Raw genomic sequence first — 19,593 nt, 5'->3', positions numbered from 1 at the left:
CTAGTAAATTAAATGATTTTAAGATGAAGTTTATGATGTTCTACTTTAATGACCAAATAAACTACGTGATTAAAGTGGAAATTTTGAGATTAAAGTTGACATTTCGAGCTTTTTTCCCCCACTGTGTCCCTATTTTTTTTTCTTTTCTCTGTACCCTAATAAACTTTCATATGACAGTCAGACGGTGGGCTACGACTCGCCTTTTTGTGGCAACTTTGATATCTGACAATTTTTTTTATTTTGGGCATTGTGCGACTTTGTGAACTTGAGCTTTTGAGTTTCTCCAACACTCTGTCACTCGAACTTCCTTTTGTTGTTTATACCACTGTTTAAACCAACAAATAGTACGTTTTTCCTTGTCTCCACTTGGTATTCGCTGAATTTCTTCTATTTTCCCCGTGCTTTTGCCGATGCCTTTTTCACAGAACGCTGAGCTTAAGGGGTCTTTATATTGATATGCATATTCAAAGAGGCGTAATTCTGGGAGGAACTGGGGAGTGGCAGCAGGCATGTGCATGTGTGTCACTTTTCATGCTGACCGAGATTTATGTAGCGGACAAACATGGAAGTTGGTGAACTCACAGATTTATGCATGTGGGTTTTTATGTGCGTACAAACATTTCCACCTTTGTCTGTGCGCCATGTTTTAGTGTGAATTGTACGCACGGCGTTCTGCATGAGGCCCCTGGTCTTGATCTTCAGATTAATTGACATTGTTCATTTAAACGATTTAATATTGATTCTTAATGTCTCAAGATCGATCTTGTGAATCTGTATCCTGCTCTATTACTACATGTAGATTTTTGCAACTCGGTAGATGTTGCTAATGCGCCTGCTGAGACTTTCTTCAAGAAAAGCACTTTACTACTTCACATAAAATGGTGTGTTTTCCTCCACTGAAATTGGTGCCTTCGACACTTAAATCAGATGTGTGGACTTAATACTGATTCAAACAGTGTATTGATAAAGAACAACTAGATAAAAGCAAAGCCATGTGTGAGCTGTGCAACTCAGAAGTTAAGTATTTAACACAACAAGTATGAGAAATCATTTAACCTGACATCACCCATAAACAGAATCTGTCGACATCCAAATCTGTAGAGCCTAAACAATCTGCACTGAAGAAGACATTTATCTCCATTTACTTTGCCTTGTGCCCAGAAAATTAACAGAATCTATAGCATTTTTTTATCTGTAAAGATAAGAGACCCTACACCATTGTTGAAAATGAGGGATTTTTACAAATGATACAGGTTTTGGAACTGCAGTATGCTATACCAAACAGAAAGCAAATGAGTGAGGCCTAGGCTTTATGAAGATCTTAAGCAAAGCATCACCGCATCTCTTTGGTCAGTGGAGAGAGTTGCCCTAACTTACAACAGCTGGATATCCAGGGCTGCAGATTTTTACGTGACAAATCATATCACTACATTAGAAACAACGGGTCACCTGTGTTGCTGACCTCAATGATGTGTTGCAGACCTCACAACCTATGTACAGCAGCTGAGCTGGCTGGCTGCTGTTTCAAAAACCTTTCTAACATTTCTAGCACTGTTCTATCGTATGACAGCATCAGTCTCAAGTCTGTATTGGCAAGTCCAGTAAATGTTGCTTTCCATTTAAGCACGTGGCTAATGGTACTGCTATAGTGGAAAAAGTTTTCAACATGCTTCACCTGGCCAAGCAAGCAGGCAATTGTTGGAATTTTCAGAGCAATGTGCTATACCAAAGTGAGTGTGTGTGCAAAGCAGCTGACATGAAGTTGTTCCATAAGCTGTACTGCATCATAAAGAACACAAAGATAAATTTTGAATACTTCAGAGGTTTGGTATCCACATCAGATATCCTTCTCGTCGATTACGCTTGGATCTTTACCTCAGAGGCCATGCCCCTATAGCAATGATGGAAGTGAACTTGACGACAGAAATAGACTGTCAGCCTTTGAGGACACAAAATCACATCAAATCATGATAAGCAGAACTTGGCTGTAGGTTTCCATCCATCCAAGTTGGGCCATCAGGACTGAACATGAGAACCACTGAGCCAGATGGCAACTGCTGTTTTTTTTTTTTTTTTTTCTTCGGTCATTTCCATGTCATTGTTAATTGTCATTTGGGTAGGAAATCAAGAAGAGATTAAAAGCAGTGAATGTAGTTATGTAAGACTAATGGGTAAGGGTTGGGAATCTAAACAAGTGAGTGGACTAAAATTAAACACAATGTTCTTTGGCAGCAATCACTGGCTTTGAATTAACTTTGTTTGAAAGAAACACCGACGTGCAATGCAGCCCACCAAGACTGCATTTGAGGACCCCAGCTGTTGCAGCAAATGCATATATTCCCAGTAGCATAGCAGTGTATAGCTTATTTAAAGAAGTGTCATAAAACAGAAGTGAACCTAGACACCCGTGCGTAAAAAGTGCTGAAGACCACGTGCATGTTTTTCTTTAGTTTATTAGTAAGATTCTCACTTCGTTAATTTTTTTGTTGGCCAGTTGTGAATATTCTTCATGTAACCACATACAGCAAAGTTAATAACGCATTAGTTACTGTTGGCAAGAAAGCTGTATGGTGTTGACCCATGGTGGTAGTTATAGATTAGTTCCTCATGGACCTAAAGTCATTGTGTGGTGTTGATGTCAGGCAGCTTGCTGCTAGTTATAAATAATTACCTACATAATGATGTTACGGATCTTGAGTAATTTAAAAGTTTTAGTTGTGATAAACAAAATGTGTTCTTGTAGACCATTTGCTCACACGTAGATTTCAGTAATTTTTCAATGTGGGTGGTGACATCCTTTACACATACAGTATTATAACTCCGTTATGGTCAGTGTTGTTTTATACACTGTGGTATGTTGGGCTGGTAAAATCACTGCAACAGTGGCCCACCCAATTAACAAGCTGATTAAATAGGCAGGCTCAGAAGGTAGTAGTTGAGGAGAGAATGAAACCCTGACTGACCGCTTTAATGAACAAGAGTGTGCATCCTCTCTGTGACACACTGAGATCTTTTCAGCCAACGAATATGATTCAGCAGAAGTGTGTCATGAAGCACTGCTTGGGCACACCTGCGTAATACCTTGTAGTGCCTTGTTAAGCCTTGCAGTCTGATCAGTATTTTATCATCATGCAATCCTGTTCTAAATCAGTGTAACGTAGATGTTTCCATGGTTGGTAGATTGGCCTGTGAATATCTGCTGGAGGTGGTTGTGTTGACACTTGCAACAGGTTTCACAGTATACAGCCCATTTGGCCAGTGACTCCATTGTAAAGGCAATAGAGGAAGAAGTGGCATTTAAAAGCAGGAGAGTAATATTAGATGGATCTGCAGCATCAAAGCAGAGTTTTAGTGTCAAAGTGGCACAAAAGCATATTAAATTGTTATACTGATGTTAGGGAATAATTTGCCTCTGCCACTGTGTTTCATTGGAATGGTTTTTTCAGGCTAGATGAATTCTTCTAAGTCTTTTTTTTTTTTTTTTTTTTTTTGTGAAACTAAATCTCAGAAGGAAGCAGGACAGTACCAACCCCACACGTTTGTCAATACTTGCTTGTGTTTCATATAACATGTTAGTTGTGACAGCTAGGATGTGAAACCAATTTAAGGTGAGAAAAAAAAACAACCTTCCTAGGTGAGTAGAGGTATCCTTTATTTTCAGTTTATTTCTGCAGACTATATAGGAGATGCTAATGGAAACCAGAAATGAATTACTTAGACATCTTCTCAACTGCTTGTATCTATATAAATAAAAATATAACGAGTAACACGCTACTACGTTGTATTTTCTATGCATCTTTATTTTAAATGTGTTCATTTCGTATTCGAACTTGTGTAAAACAGGACGCTTACTTTGCTTAAGGGTTCCATCTGGTGGATTTTGCTGTTAGAGATTGAAACAGTGTTCAAATCTTTATATTTACTGCAGTTTTGAGAAGCATTTCCCTGTGTTCCATTATCACAGCATTCTGCAGATATGACCAGTTTGCTTGTCCGTGTTTTCCTGCTGTGAGTATGTTTTAACATAATTCTTCCTTTTATGAAGGCAGTAACATTTAATCCATTTATTTTGTTATCCCACCTTTAAGATAGGGTAGGCTAAGTTAAAGCATTGTCCCAACAGTATTGCATATTCAAGGCAGGAAACAACCCTTGCATATGGTTGCATAAGGCCATTTCATTGTCACCAGTGAACTTTAACAGCTTGTCTTTAGAAAGAAGAGGAAATCCACATGAACAGGGGAGAACACATCTGCTCACTTAAGAAATCCATCCATAAAGTGAACTGGGTGAACACTGTATAAGCGTAGTGTCAGTGTTTTAAGGGAAAACAAAAATTTTGAGCATCTACAGATACCTCTGAGTTATTGATTTTGTCAGCTTGCTCAGTTTTGACAGACGTCGGTATATTGTGTTATAGGGTAATTTAGGTAAATTAGCTGTAATCTTATAATGATGGTTATGATTACCTAGCAACCATCTATCATTGCATTGCTTTCAAAGGTTTTTTTTCATATTTGTTGATATGCAAGTTACTATGTTCCTTACTTGAAACATTCAGACATGCAGCATTTATACCAAAGGTTCATATTGTTAGTCAGAAAAGATTAGTTTAATGTCATTGCAGTTATGTTCAGCTGTATATGCTGACTAGGAGCAGATGTCATTGCATAGTCGCATTCCTTTGAGAAGAGCCCCGCTGCATTTTTTTTATTTATTTATTTATTTTATTGTTGTTGGTACGACGCCAAACTTGTTCCAGCTAAAGGGGCACCACATCGATCTTCAGGCTGTATGTGAACTTTTAAGTACTCCTCTGATTTGAAGGACAGGCTAAAAATTTTGATTTGTTTCTTTTGACAGGTTGGATCCATTTTCTTCTGTATGTTTCATCTTTTGGAAAGCTGTTCAAACTCCAGTTAACCTGTTTTTGTTTAGTAGGTAGGGGGCGCTGCAGAAGATCTTCTTTTGTGATTCTGTTGTTGTTTAGGATGACCAGAACAGAGCTCACTCGTTGACTACACCTCCCAGAAGAAAAAATACAGAAGTGTGGAAAGGGCTCAATGGTGTGTGAATGTTTCAGTGCTAAGTAGTTTAAGTGTTAAAAATGTACAGTACTGTATATTAAAATGTGATGCACCAAACATTAAAACATCTAATTTGCATGCTCACACTGCTTCAATGAATAAGATGAAAGGTAATCCCACCAAATGTGCTTTACCCATTCTTCCTCCTGCATAGGAAAGACATGATCTGTGAGCATCAGTAGCTTTGTTTCAGAGAGGAAAAGGTCTATAAGTTGGTACATTCTGTAGACCGAAGCCACTGTGAGATGTTAAAAATGACCCTTACTTCTATTGGCATTTCAAATGACATTGTACCATCTTCGATCAAGAGGAATATACTCATTTTTGATATGCAGATGGTTGTAGGATTTATAATACTGAGTTACAAAGGGGAAGGAGGAAAGATTTTAATGATGAGAAAACACAAAGACAGAGCAAGACTGATTCATGAAGCATTTGTTTCTGCACCCTTCAGTTGCCTCTAGTACTTCCCCAATGATGCGAAAATAGAAGGTGTCGGACATTTAAGAACATTTATTTTCGCATTCATTATTAAGTACATCATAAGTGTAAATAGAGTTCATGACTGTTCAGAACTACTGTACATTGAACATCATACAAAGAATAAAGCCAGCAGTCTCCAAGTTCTTTTCAACGTTTAGTATTTCAACAACAGTACCCCAAAATCCCATGGAGTGTATTTTCTTATAATTATACAAAACCAAATGCTACAGTATTCATACGTAATTAGTAAACCTTATTGTGCTGAAAAACACTAAAACATTAGTCCACAAATCTGTTATAAGTCTGTTTGTTTGTATGTATAAGTAATAGAGAAGCCCCACTGACAACTCAGTGACATTAAAGCAATTTAAACTAAGGCAGAACACTAACGCAGGGATAGCCGTCTGCTGCACATGTTAACGTTAAAACGTAACAGCACTGCTAAAATGTAGCAAGAAATTTTTTTTAAAAGAAACATAGTAAAAGTAGCAAATATTTTACTCAAGGCTCTTAACATCATGCATTTCATAAGCAACTTTAAAAAAAAAAAAACACATCTAGTACTTTTTATGTTTTAGCTTTTATTTTTTCACTATACTTTTTAGTGCTTGACACGACGGATTTGCGAGTTATTAAATTCTAAGGTTATAGACAGCGGGGCGAGGGGCTACTCCAGTGCTGCATTTGAAAAATAAATAAATAAAAAAACACCAAAGTGCCAACAACTGTCCAGTGTCAATGTCTACAAATCAAAAAGCCTTCCTGGTTTACATGTTCTGTTCTCACTGCTCCTTTTCCTCTTAAACTGATGGCATTACTTCAGTTTTCGGCATCTATTCAGCCTTCCTCTTGGCACCTGGGATTTTAGCTTGGATTCTGAAATGTGAAAATAACAAAAACTTTATGTGTACCTCATCAGTGTCAAAGATCATGTTGTCATTTTTCATGCCACTCATTGCACAAATCACTGCACCATCACCAAACTGTTGTCCTTCTATTTACTTTAATCCATTTACTGTTTTTATCCAAGAGCAGCTAACATCTCTTTATTTTTTTTTAATGTATAGGTGGTGCTCTGTGAAGGAGATGTGATTTGCTCAGAGTGACTCAGTGGTGGTGGACCAACTACATCCTTGGTAACTTACAATTGCATCTATTATCAGTACACCACTTTGCCTCCACTCCCTTGTTTATATCAGACTTGTTGTGCTCACCCACACCCAAACAAGGCACTATACTTGAATAATGGAGGTGCGTGTTAGAATCATGACTATTGCAAACAATAGGATAGCACATAGAAACCTACTTTGCCACCACAGAATTGACGTGAGTCCTCACAAGACCCAGGTACTGGTCAATCTGCACCTGTGGTGAAAAAACCAGAGGTCAAATCGTTTAGAAGTTTTTTGTTTTTTTTCTTACCAATTTAAATATTTAAGTTAAAAACTTACCTGGTATTTTTCATAAACAACAGGCATTGTGAACATAGAAATGACAGCTGTGGAAACAAAAAAAAAGGTAGGACATAAGAACAATTACAGCAAGAAGAGACCATTTAGCTTATCAATCTTAGTAACTTAATTTCTCCAAAATAACAAACACAGAGTCAAGTTTTGAAGGTTTCCAAAATTTTATGGTGTACCACAGTAATTACTTGTTGTAGCTATGGCTCACTATTGGAATAATAACTTGGTAATGTTTGTGCCAAATTTACCCATAATAAGTGTCCGTCTGTTTCTCTGTTATTGCTGAAGATTTATTTTAAAGTAACGGCAGAAATCCATTTCACTAATTCCCTTCGTAATTTTGAACATTTAAATAATGTCATCTAATCTCCATTTTCTTAAACTGAAAAGGTTCAGCTCCTTCAGTCTCCCCTCTTAGCTTATATCTTGCAGTAATGGCGTCAGCTGCTCATCTCTGAACTTTCTCTACCATGGCTATGCCTGTTGTGAACATTCTCACTAAGATCATTTGTGTGTTTAAAAATATCAGTGGCCATTGCACTTGTCCCTGAGGGACACCACTGTTAACATCACTGAATTCAAAAGTAGATCATGCCATAATCCTTGTTTCTGGTGCTTAAGCTAGTTTTGCTTCAGTCTACACACCATGCCCTGAACTCCCATCTCTTTTAGTGTGATCACAAACCTCCCATCATGGGATCTATTATCAAGATAAATAATATCACATGAACCTGTCTTACCATTTGTTTTTGTTGCTTTCTCATATAATTCCAACATATTAGTGAAGCACAGTTACTCCTGTCTGAACCCATGTTGACTGTTAACTATTACATCTTTTCATATAATGGATGCCCACTCTTTTCCTTAATAATTGCTTCATTAAAATTTATGCATCAGCTGCGTCACGTTTATATAGGACAGAATGTTGCTAGCTTCCCCCATATGCAGTAAGTTTTGAGAAATATGCTTCAGAGATTTTTATATTTTTATAAAATTATTTCTAATTTTTCTAATACACGTCCCTCCCTTTTCAACAGTTCTTTGACTATTACAATACTGAAAATCTCACTAGACACTTTCATTGCATGGTGTTTTAACATTCTGAGTTAAAATAAAATAGTCACTAACTCCATCTGTGAAATCTGTTTTTGTGCTCTGATATTTGTAAAATTAACTAAGTTAATATCTGGGAAATTAACTTCTCTCATTTCTTTAACATGCCACTCTATAAACTATTTTTTAAAATATTGAAACATTGCTCTACTTTGTAGTGGAAGAATTATGGGTGTCTAACACAGTAACAGGCTTTTTTCTTTGCTGCTTTCTAGTTAAATCCTAATTTTTTCAATAAGATGTTTCTCATCGGCTATTTGAAGCAGACTCGCATGCAGTTTCTTGTTGTCATAGAAAAGTTGTGTGTGGGGGGGATTTAAATCCATTCATTTTGCCTACTCCCTCCTAATAACAGTAATGTGAACCCTTTTATGTTATAATCCTCTCCATCATTCTGATTTAGCCAGATGTTTGTTATTGCTATGTTAGTCGTTTTTTCTTGATTCCTCTGTCATTAAAGCAAACAATTTGTAATGTCCTCCTCATTTTATTATGAATTATCAGCCTTAAGTCCAGAAATTCCAAAGTTACCTAATATATTCTTATTACCTGGCCTGTTCCAAACTTCCCTGTCGCTTCATTCCCCAGTTTAAACAGTACTTTCTTAACCTATGCATATGCCTTCCTATTATTCCAATGATCCTCTTCACCTCCTAATTCTTCCTGAAATTTAACCCCTCTTGGCAGTACAAGTTCCTTTTGCTCCAAAATATGATCCAGTGTCTTAACTCTACAGGTATGCCCCTCTCTCCTACACCTATATTTGTGTCACATATTAACCTTCCTAGCCACCTCAGTTTTGACCGGGACTGGCTCATGGCACTGATATAAGTTCTGAGAAGACTGCCATGTTGATTCTACTCTTTAGTTTAGCACCTAGTGTTTTAAATGAGTCCTACAGAGCTTGTAGCCGGTCCTGATGTATTAAATGTTTTCCAGTGTGAACAGTGACAAGCAAATGGCAATCCCAACACTGCCCCTATGGCTACAATACTATTCACCCATTCTGGGAGGTCTCCCTACCATGACCAAGATGACAACGGGCCATATGAGACTCTATCCCTGGAGCACACCTGAGTCGTCGTCGTCTTCATAACAACTGAATCTACCACTATCACTACTTCCCCTTCTGGGAAGTGGTTTTGAGATGACCCATTGGTACCCTTCATTTTTGTCTACCACCTCAGAATTATCAGAGTTGCTATCCAGATTTTGCATGTGCTGTATACTTTCACTCTTCTTCTAACATGAACACTCATGGGTGCAGGTAAGTAACTTATCTAATACAGTGATCCCTCGCTATATCGCGCTTCGCCTTTCGCGGCTTCACTCCATCGCGGATTTTATATGTAAGCATATTTAAATATATATCGCGGATTTTTCGCTGCTTCGCGGGTTTCTGCGGACAATGGGTATTTTAATTTCTGGTACATGCTTCCTCAGTTGGTTTGCCCAGTTGATTTCATACAAGGGACGCTATTGGCAGATGGCTGAGAAGCTATCCAGCTTACTTTCTCTCTCTCTCTCTCTCTTGCGCTGACGTAGGGGGGTGTGAGCAGGGGGGCTGTGTGCAGCTGCTTCCTGAAACGACATGCTGTGCTGCACGGAGCTTCGCATACTTAAAAGCTCAAAGGGCACGTATTGATTTTTTATCTCTCTCTCTATCTCTCTCTAACTCTCTCTCTGCTCCTGACAGAGGGGGTGTGAGCTGCCGCCTTCAACAGCTTTGTACCGGCGGTGCTTCGCATACTTAAAAGCCAAAAAGCCCTATTGATTTTTTTTTTGACTGCTTGCTTTGCACTCCTTTGAAAAGGAAGATATGTTTGCATTCTTTTAATTGTGAGACAGAACTGTCATCTCTGTCTTGTCATGGAGCACAGTTTAAACTTTTGAAAAAGAGACAAATGTTTGTTTGCAGTGTTTGAATAACGTTCCTGTCTCTCTACAACCTCCTGTGTTTCTGCGCAAATCTGTGACCCAAGCATGACATTCTAAAAATAACCATATAAACATGTGGTTTCTACTTCGCGGATTTTCCTATTTCGCGGGTGGCTCTGGAACGCAACCCCCGCGATGGAGGAGGGATTACTGTATTCCCTTTTTCTATATTTTAATCACTACTTGTTTGGGAAACCCACTTACTACTTTTCTAAAACTAAAACACTGGATGTGTTTATTCACTTTGTTATATTGCAGCCTAAGCAGATGCATCGAAAATGCCAAGAGTCATGTGATCATTCTTCCTAGCTTCATCCTTAGGAACATTTTTGTAATAAATTGGCAAAATGTAAATTCTTTAATCCAGTTTAGTTTTAGCAATCTAAAAGTGTTGCTGTTTTGTACCATTCTATATTGCCGATAATTTCAAATCATTTCAGATCAATACAGTCCTGCATAGAAGATTGACCTTATAGAACTGATGAAGATGACTGATACAAGTGTCACAGTATAGGCTACTAAATATTTTTTTTAATTGCATTAATACTTAAGCTTCATTAATATCTGTATATTTAATACTGAAGTGTATGGGTCCTTTTGATAGCTATTAATACATTTAAATGAAACTGGCATGAAACCTTTTCTCCTCAAAATACCAGGAAATTGATCTGATTACACCTGAAGTTTTCCGTTCAAACCTCATACATTAGCCATTTTAAATTCCTGTAATCCTTCTTTGTCAGTTCTAAACTGGAGGAGACATTCATTGACATTACTGTAATTAGACTTTGTGTTTGCTGAAGAGGCAATTAGGAGAAATAAGAGATGAGACATACCCATTATCAGCAGTGTGAGGCCATTGAAGAGGGCGCCAACATATGTCAGTAGCCACATAAGCACTGCAAACTGAACAAAGCAAATCAACTTTTTAGTAATATAGTAGTATAATAACACAGTAAAACAAACAAAAAGAAGGAAAAATACAGCATAAAAATAAAATTATATTTTCAGTAGCTAATTCCAGTCCTCACCTTCAGAGAATCCACAAGGTCCTGCACGAGGAATAATCTTCTCAGCTCCTTCATTGTGCTGTTCAGGTAAAGCTGTGCATTGTCTGCATATTTCTGAATCTGTTCCTGAGACAGAGAGATTTCCACATCCAGATAGGCTCTGTGGGATTAAAGCATTGGAGCATTACTTAATGAAGGGCGCAGCCCAGAGCATCGCAAGCCTTTTTAGATAAGGAAGACTTTGTTTAGACTTGGCCCAGGTTTTCAAGACTGGCAAACTTGCTGATAAAATGAATACTGGGGAATTATTCATGGACACCAGAGGAAGCAGAAAGCAAAGAACTGAAACACTTGAACACAAAACCCAAGGGTAGTATGGACCAAATTATCATGTCATGTTTCTAAAGATGACACTTCTTGATTATTTATGAAAAGATTGCATCGAAGGAGGAAATCATTTTGGCTACCTCAAACCATATCTGTCCATTATTTAATTGTTGAATTATGTCCTACAATACTTTTACAGATCTTTAATGGTGTTTATTATACAAATGTGTAAGAAGCATTGTTGTGTCTTATGTCCAGTGCTGCTGAAATAACTTTTTCCTGTTAATTTATAGATGTTCAGGGTTGTCTACCTTCTTAAGAAGTGCCCTGTAAATCATTTGGAATGACACATTTGTGAGAAACAGGCCTTTTGGTACAGGTGGGTCTCTTGGCATACATGATGCATACATACGGTATTGTTATTCTGGTGTAAATAAATTAAAGTAAAAAATAATTCTCCTTTTCTTAAATCTTTGCTTTTGTCAGTATGATCAGATTCAAAGTGATCATATTAGCAGACTTCATTTCATGTATAATGTAAACTGTCGAGATGAACAGTGCAGCGGATTAACAAAAGGTATGCCCCAGTTAACTATTTTATTCTCAAAGCCAGTTTGTGATGTCATTAAAAAATGTTTAATGATGAATTCAGGAAAGATTACTTGGGCAGACTGACATGTTCACACTAAAAATGGCACAAAATGTGCTGCTTTGTTAATTGTGGTTCCACCACATTTGGACCGTGTAACTTCTGAGGTAATGCAACTCAAGTAGTGCTCATGAATAGTTGTTTAAAGAGTTAAAATTCCAGAGAAAAATAAAATGCATTTTTAAGTGAATTTTTGACAAGAGGTATTTTCATGATTCTGCACACAATTCACATAGGACTTTTACTAAACTGTGAGTAGTGTTGTATAATGTACTTGGAATAGTTGAGAAGAGGATGATGACATAAACCATTCTTATATTATGTAGGCACTATTGAAAGGCCAGACACAAATGTCATCAGTCATTGTAAATGCATCTTGTGATCAAAACCCGTAATGATAGCCAGGTATTCTGTCTCATGATTTGACTTTTTGTTCTTTAAATGTATTTCTTGACCTCAAAAAATAAATGAAAACCTTGGTGTTGGGGGTTTTAAATGTGAAGGAATCCTTTGCCCACATTTGTTTCTAAATGTGAAGTGTTTGTAACATTGTTACATTTAAAGCAAATTTTTCCGTGACACCTTTTTTGAATCGGTTGTTTTGACGGTTGCTTGCCATTGTTAGACAGGACAGCCAGGAATGTGTGATGTCCTTACTGGGCCATTATAAAAGATCAGCGTTTTGCACTTTCTGGTTTGTCCAAGTTTATGTAGAGTCCGCATAAAAGTCTATTGTGTCCTCTTTTATTTATCATGTTCATCCCTTATTATTATTTGTTTTTTGACCATGTCTTTCAAGCTTATGTTTTCGTTCAGTTTATGTGCATATCCTGGTTTTACTACAATTTTGGTTTTGCACACTGAGTTTGTTTTCTAGGTTTTTAAGCTTCTGGTAGCTGATCATGGCTAGTTAATACTTTTCCTTTAAGGTGATTTCCATTTTATTTTCAAAACTGCTGCCCTGTGCAGTAAGTGCATTCATGATATCTGAGATTGTTTGGTCCTAGTTAAAATTTTTTGCAATTTTCTATTTTTGTTACAATTTTTATTTTTAAAATGCCAAGCAAAAATGAGCAGAATGAAATTAACAATAATAATTTTTCTTATGTAATAATTAACTAATTATCCAGTGTCATGTACATTTGTGAAGTGCTCAAGTGATGCTCAGATGTCTACAAAAATTGCAAGCAACTGACGCAGAAAAAACAACAAAAGCAAACTCAAGCATAATATATGTTAGATTTAAAAATATAAAATATTCCGATGTAGAGTTTGCATATTCTGTCCGTGTCGGCGTGGGTTTCCTCCTACAGTCCAAAGTGTGTGAGTGTGTGTGTGTTGGCCCTGCTGTCTAAACTGACTGACTAAAATACATTTAAATTAACTACTTTGATTGTACGTTTCAAATATATGCATTTAGAAACACGTGACAATATAATGCTTCATAAAATGTAAACTCTCTTTAACTCTTAATCCTAATTAACCCATTATCTGGGGTTAGGGTAAGTTCACTGTCCCTCTTGCATGCTGTAAAGCATTACTGAAGGAGTTTGGCATCAAGAAAGGCATCCAGGCCTTAAATATTTCTGCTGCCATACTCTCCCCAAGATGAGTTAATCTTGATTCCAATAATCCAGTCTGCTCCTGGAAGCACTGCATTTTCCCCAACTTCGATCAGGTGTATAGTGCTTCCTTTAAGGAAGACGCATAGATTTTCTTACAGCAGATCGTTTTTTTAATTATTATTCTTGAGTGCCAGAGTCCTGCTTTAGCAGTAAATAGGAATTATTTCCTTATAGAGCTCCTTATCTGGTAGAAGGCCAACTATACAATATTAAGCGTCCCACTGGGGTTTTCCTCAAATACCCTTTTCAAATTGTGCTACGTATTTGGTATCGGGTTTTTGTGAAATTGCACTGCACTACTTTATAAATTGAATCTAGACACCTATACTCATGAGAAACTGGAGAACAGTACCAGTAGAGCCTGACATCACTATGACTTATGGCAGGACCTGTCCTCCCACTATAACACAGCATTGTCATACAAAATGGTGTCCCTGAACAATAAGTGGCTGGATATGCAGATATTTACATTTAAGTAAAAGACTGTGCATACAATCTACTGTGTATACACAGGGGGATGGCTTTAACCACAACTCATTGGTTTTCCTTTTATTGTTATGTTAAGTGTATAAATAGTGTTAAACGTTTACCTGGAGGTTTATAAGTAATAAATATATTAGACTGGGCCTTATGGCATCATTAATAATGTGAAATGTTATGTTTATTTCCATGCTACTGTTGCGGAGCAAAAAAGGTTAACATTTAACTTTTTTTTTTTTTTTTTTCTTCAAAAGTAAATTAGAACCATCTGACTGAGATGATAGGTGGCATACTCACTTGAATGGATGTCCTTCGTCAGTCTTCTGTACAGCCTGCAGAACAGACTTGTAGATTCTAAAACTGATGGTGGCTGAAAGGGCAGCAAGAGCAAGGTAGGCAATGACGCTCACCACACTGAATTGTGTCAAGGAGAAGAGAAGAAGCAGCACACTGCCAAACAGGATCCCTGTCTGCTTGAGGTCACGCCAGTACAGCAAGTCAATGGCTGTGGAGAGAAAGTGAACCTTGATTACTCAGGCAAGTATTAAATAATGCAAAGCATTAGAAATAACAATCTGCAAAGGTCTACAACCTCCACCGAAAACTCTCAGGTCAGTAATGATTCACTGCATACAGAAGAACATACTGTTTACTGCTCTGCACTTGAAGCACCTGGTACAAAAAAATGCAGTCACGACTCCTTGTGTTCTAATCAAAACCCAGACTCCCTTTTTTACAGATTTATCCTAAAGAAGGGCCACTGAGTGAGTGTGCTCCATGCCCTGTGGACCAGCCTCCTTCAGCCCTAATTTGGACCATGTAGGTTTAGAATGTGGAAGTCTATATGCAGTATGGGTGGCTGTTCATTCAGGGGTGGGCAGTGATGATATGGTGTGCAAAGCTGTTGTCATCAAATGACTGTCAAAGCCCACTGTCCTAAACTGGATTGGCACTTCAAGTATTCTTCTGTTTATGCTTAGTTAAGGCAGCGCTGCCACAGCCTCACTGTTTTTCATGCCACATTTGTCTTGCGGATCTAAATTTAGCATTCCATAGATTTAAGTCTGTAGTTAAGTGGCTGCACACTTTATTTTTTCACTTTCTGTTTGAACTCAAGCTGAAGATGCTGCCCTGCATCAAGAGAGAGGGGCTGCAATCAACATTTTATTAGGATGTGAAACCACAAAGGACGATCTTTACAATTTTGAACATAACTTATCTGTTTTGTAAATTGGTGGAAAAAAGCATCCTTCCCGAGGAAGAAAAACATGCCATTTGGCCTTTGTAATTTAGTTTTCCTTGCAATAATAACCTGCTGTTCTACAATGCAGCTTCACCTACCATACTGTTGGAATGGCTGCCCTTCCTTTCGCACTTATCCTTACAGCACTCTTGCTATCCTTGTGGTATCACTTGTCACCAAGCCTGCGAATCCCAACTGACGTACCACACTGCTATTCTCAGTGTTACAAAGAAGCAGCTGCTCTGCTGCTAAACAAAGAGGCAGGTTTGTGAGCCCAGCTTCAGGCGCTGTGAAGTGGGCCAGCAGGGAGGGGTTTAACACAGGCAGTCTGCTATAACAAAAGATGCCGCCTTTCTAGCTTGAAAGCAGATTTCTCAGTTCAGATGAGTTTTCGCTGCTCAGAGGGGCATCTGCCTTTGTGCTTTACAATAAACAGACCCAGAGATACTGCCAGTCAGGAGAATCCTTGTGGCTTGGCTACATGTCTTCTTTGTAGAGAAGGCTCACTTGAATGAGGGGGGAGTCAGCCAACTAAAGTAATTTAATGAGCTCACTCAGACCTTTGGCCCCCTAAAGTAATTTCTTCTTCTAGCCCCAGTTGCCTCAAGTATAATGTAGTAGTACTTTGGTAAGCCTCAAGTGTTTTACTGTGAAGTATGATATTCATTTGTGTGGGGTTGAGCTTCATCAGTTTAATAACATAACATTCTCATACCCACTTAGTCCACTTCAGGGTCGTGGTGCTTATGCTGGCATCCCAGGGTAGGTGGCAGTCTATCACAGGGCCCAAAGAGGCACACTCGGGCTATTCAAGATTCACCAGTTAACCTGACCTGTATGTATTGGGGGGGGGGGGGGGGGCACAATATCTGGGCAAGGGATTTGAACCCAAGACACTGGATCCATTAAGTAACAATTCTAACCATTCTGCTTCCCTGCATTAGTTTAATTTATAGAAGTGTATGCACAGTCTTGTAGCTACCGGCTATCTGGTGAAAGGCAGGAGTGTCCATTGCAGGGTCCACCCTCTGGAGCACACACACTGGTGAACTGGGGTACCACCCAGAGAAAAGAAACATAGGCAGATAATGCAGAAGGAGGACAGAACGTGTTTGGATTGGGGTGGGCAGTTCTGGTCCTCAAAGGCTGCATGTTGCTTTGGGTCCAGTCAGCTTCTAGAAGTTTAATGCTAATCTCGTCTTTAGTTCTAAAGACTTTATCTGTCCCTGTTCACTGACTTGCTAATTAGTAATAATGCAACTTTTCATACACAGGAGTCTCTTGATTTTTCTACACTTTTTGTTTATTTTTATTCACTTGGATATTCATAATTTCAGGTGTTTTTTTAAACAGAAGGAAATTAAGAAAAAGTCACATTTCATAAAATAAACAACAGCTAAACAGATGATCTGGCATCATTTTCACCTCCAGAAAGGATTGAGGGGTTCTCATCCTTCCCGTTCCATGTTATTTTACCAGAAAAGTAAAAAAGAAAAAAAATAACCTTGGAAGAATTTCCAACACAGAAAAATGCAACAAACAGAATATTGAATTACATGACATGATTCATACATTAAAATATTGGGTTTCTTATAGCAATAGTAGGAGTGTTGTTAGGTTAGAATGTTAGGTTATATAGCGCTCTGATGTGTGGAGTACAAGTCCAAGGAGGTGATTCTGTAGTTTAATAACACACTGGTGAGGCCTCATCTAGAGTATTGTGTGCACTTTTGATCTCCAGACTACAAAAAGGACATAACAGAGCTAGAAAAGGTCCAGAGAACAGCAACTAGGTTGACTACAGGGGTTGAATTATGAGGAAAGATTAAAAGACCTGAGCCTTTACAGTTTAAGCAAAAGAAGATAAAGAGGAAACATGATTGAAGTGTTTAAAATTATGAAGGGTATTAGTCGAGTGGATCAAGACTGTGACTTTAAAATGAGTTCAACAAGAACACAGGGGCACAGTTGGAAACTTGTTAAGGGTAAATTAAGTTTTTCTTTCCACAGAGATCAAGTAGTGTTAGAGACAGTAGGACTTGTGGGACTTGATGTTACTTTGGAAGAGTTGAGTATATACTGTATGACTGGTGAGCTTCATTGGGCTGAATGGCCTATTCTCATCTAGATTGTTCTAATGTACAGAAAAAAGTTACTTGCATTCCAACGAACATGTAACACGTCTCTTGAGCCATGCTAATCTATATATAATATATATTAAAAAAAAGTCTATGTATGTATGTATGTTCCAGCATCACTTCCAAACGCCTAGAGTGATTTTCATGAAATTTGGTACATGTTTCTCATTGGTTGACTAAAGAGACTGTAGGGTTAAATAAAACCTAACCCAATCTCTTCTGAATTTTTTGAGGGGGGGGGTGGGGGGGGGGGAGAGAGGGAATCTTGCTGCCTTGTATGCATGTTATCATCCAGTTGACACGCAGAACGACCACCAGAGGGCGAACTGGAGGTGATTGCCAGCATTCTTTATGTATGAGCACCATCGCTCCCCTGTTGCTTTTGACATTAGAGTTGGCCAGTACTGAGCGTCAACTGGATGATAACACACAAGCACATTACTGAGTCTTGATTGTTTAATTTATTTTTATTTTTAAACTTTTGGGGTTTTTTTAATTGTATTTTTCTCAAAACAATTAAAAAGAAAAAAAACAACTTTATTAGTTAGGAATACATTTAAATATGTAACTTTATTTTATTTAAGAAATTGCCTAGCACAAAAGCCTACAGCTCTCCACCCCAGGACTATCCACTGCTGATCCTGGAGGAGTTGTTACCTCTTCTGCTGCCTGCCTGGTGGCAGATGACAAGTTGAGTATGTCTGGTCACCATGTGATTTGAGCACTTTTCTTCTTAACTACCTTTCCCAGACAGACAATTGTGCCATCTTTAAGCAGCCATTTTAATCTGTGTGGAAGGCCCTAATACACTTTGAGGGTATTGACCACTTAATCATGGAAGTCACTGAATTCTCTCTTTTCCATTTTCTCACTCTAGTCTGTGGTTGGTTACCAGCAAAGCCCTGTGCTTATGTGGCCTCATTTTGCCGAATTTCATTAATGAGGTAAAGCAGACTGAGATGTTAATGAATATTCAGAATCTCCGTAAAAGTAATTATTCAAAACAGCAGACTATACATTTTTTAATTAAGACTTATTTCAGGTTCTCCAATTTTGCTGCCTTCTCCCAAAGATGTCCATAATGTGGTAACTGGTGATTTATAGTTGGTCCATCAGTATGTGAGTGAGTGTGGCCTGCAGTGTTCTGGTGTCCCACCCAGGAGTGACTCCTTTTATTCACCAGTGTGCCCCACCACTGCTTGTTAGCGTGCAGAGATGATTTTTTACATAAAGCCTTGCGTCGCACTGTTCATAGGGCACATCTTTGGCTAGACATTTTCTGGGGGTTGATTCATAAAGTAGTATGCATGTCAGCCCAGGCTCTCCCAGTTCCACTGGAGAAATAGTAATATTCCTATTTCTACTCAATGATTTAGTGGCGCCTTATTTTTTAATATTTTAACTGGGTCATGCCGGCTTCAAATTTAACCATTATCAACCCTTCCATGTAATATAAATTACACTATGGAGGATCACTGGGTGCCTAAGCCTGTCACGTCCACATTGGGAGCAATTCAGGACCTAAATATGGACAGGGAGGCCAGTCCATGAAACAAAAACCCCAAAAAAGAAAGCTTACAGCAATATGTTTGTATGCTGTGCAAGCGAAACTGAAGGCTGCCTAATCAGCCAGTGCTGAACGACAAGGAGAAACTGCACTATTGTAAGTGCTGGAAAAAGTTCGACTAGAATATTAATAATCATCGTTCTCAGGGTACCCAGCCTTCTCAAGACTTTGTGTTTGCACTAGCTGTTCCAGTGTTGTTTATAGGGGATTACTTTGTAAACATCCTTCACTATAGTGTGGTGACTCTTAGGCTAAAGATCTGCATTGGCAGTTGGAAGGTTGCTGGTTCAAACGCCAGAAGTGACTCTACTCTGTCGGGCCCTTGAGCAAAGCCCTTAACCTGCATTACCTCTGTCCTGGGTATGACGTTAATCTGCAACCAGCCCTGCAACCTGCAGTGAAAACACGTGGGGGTTGGTGGCAGAATTGGCTCTCTAGCCACCATAAAAAAAACTTCACACTGTTCC

At 38.3% G+C, this 19,593-nt stretch overlaps 1 protein-coding gene across 5 annotated transcripts in view; it reads right to left on the bottom strand.

Annotated features, from left to right (window-relative positions):
- Positions 1–5,585: 5,585 nt before the first annotated feature.
- rtn1a (reticulon 1a) overlaps positions 5,586–19,593 on the bottom strand; it is a 133,003-nt gene continuing 118,995 nt past the window's right edge. For all 5 annotated transcript variants that reach the window (XM_028821549.2, XM_051919733.1, XM_051919735.1 and 2 more), the window contains 6 exons: positions 14,476–14,683; positions 11,119–11,257; positions 10,924–10,993; positions 7,022–7,068; positions 6,877–6,935; positions 5,586–6,446 (listed from right to left, as the gene is read on the bottom strand). In XM_028821549.2, coding sequence (XP_028677382.1) covers positions 6,404–6,446; positions 6,877–6,935; positions 7,022–7,068; positions 10,924–10,993; positions 11,119–11,257; positions 14,476–14,683 — 566 coding nt within the window. In that variant the 3' untranslated portion in view covers positions 5,586–6,403. The remainder of the gene's footprint in view (positions 6,447–6,876; positions 6,936–7,021; positions 7,069–10,923; positions 10,994–11,118; positions 11,258–14,475; positions 14,684–19,593) is intronic.

Source organism: Erpetoichthys calabaricus, chromosome 16 (assembly GCF_900747795.2).
Source record: "Erpetoichthys calabaricus chromosome 16, fErpCal1.3, whole genome shotgun sequence".
Taxonomy (NCBI): Eukaryota; Metazoa; Chordata; class Cladistia; order Polypteriformes; family Polypteridae; genus Erpetoichthys; species Erpetoichthys calabaricus.
This window is presented reverse-complemented; position numbering and strand designations above follow the sequence as displayed.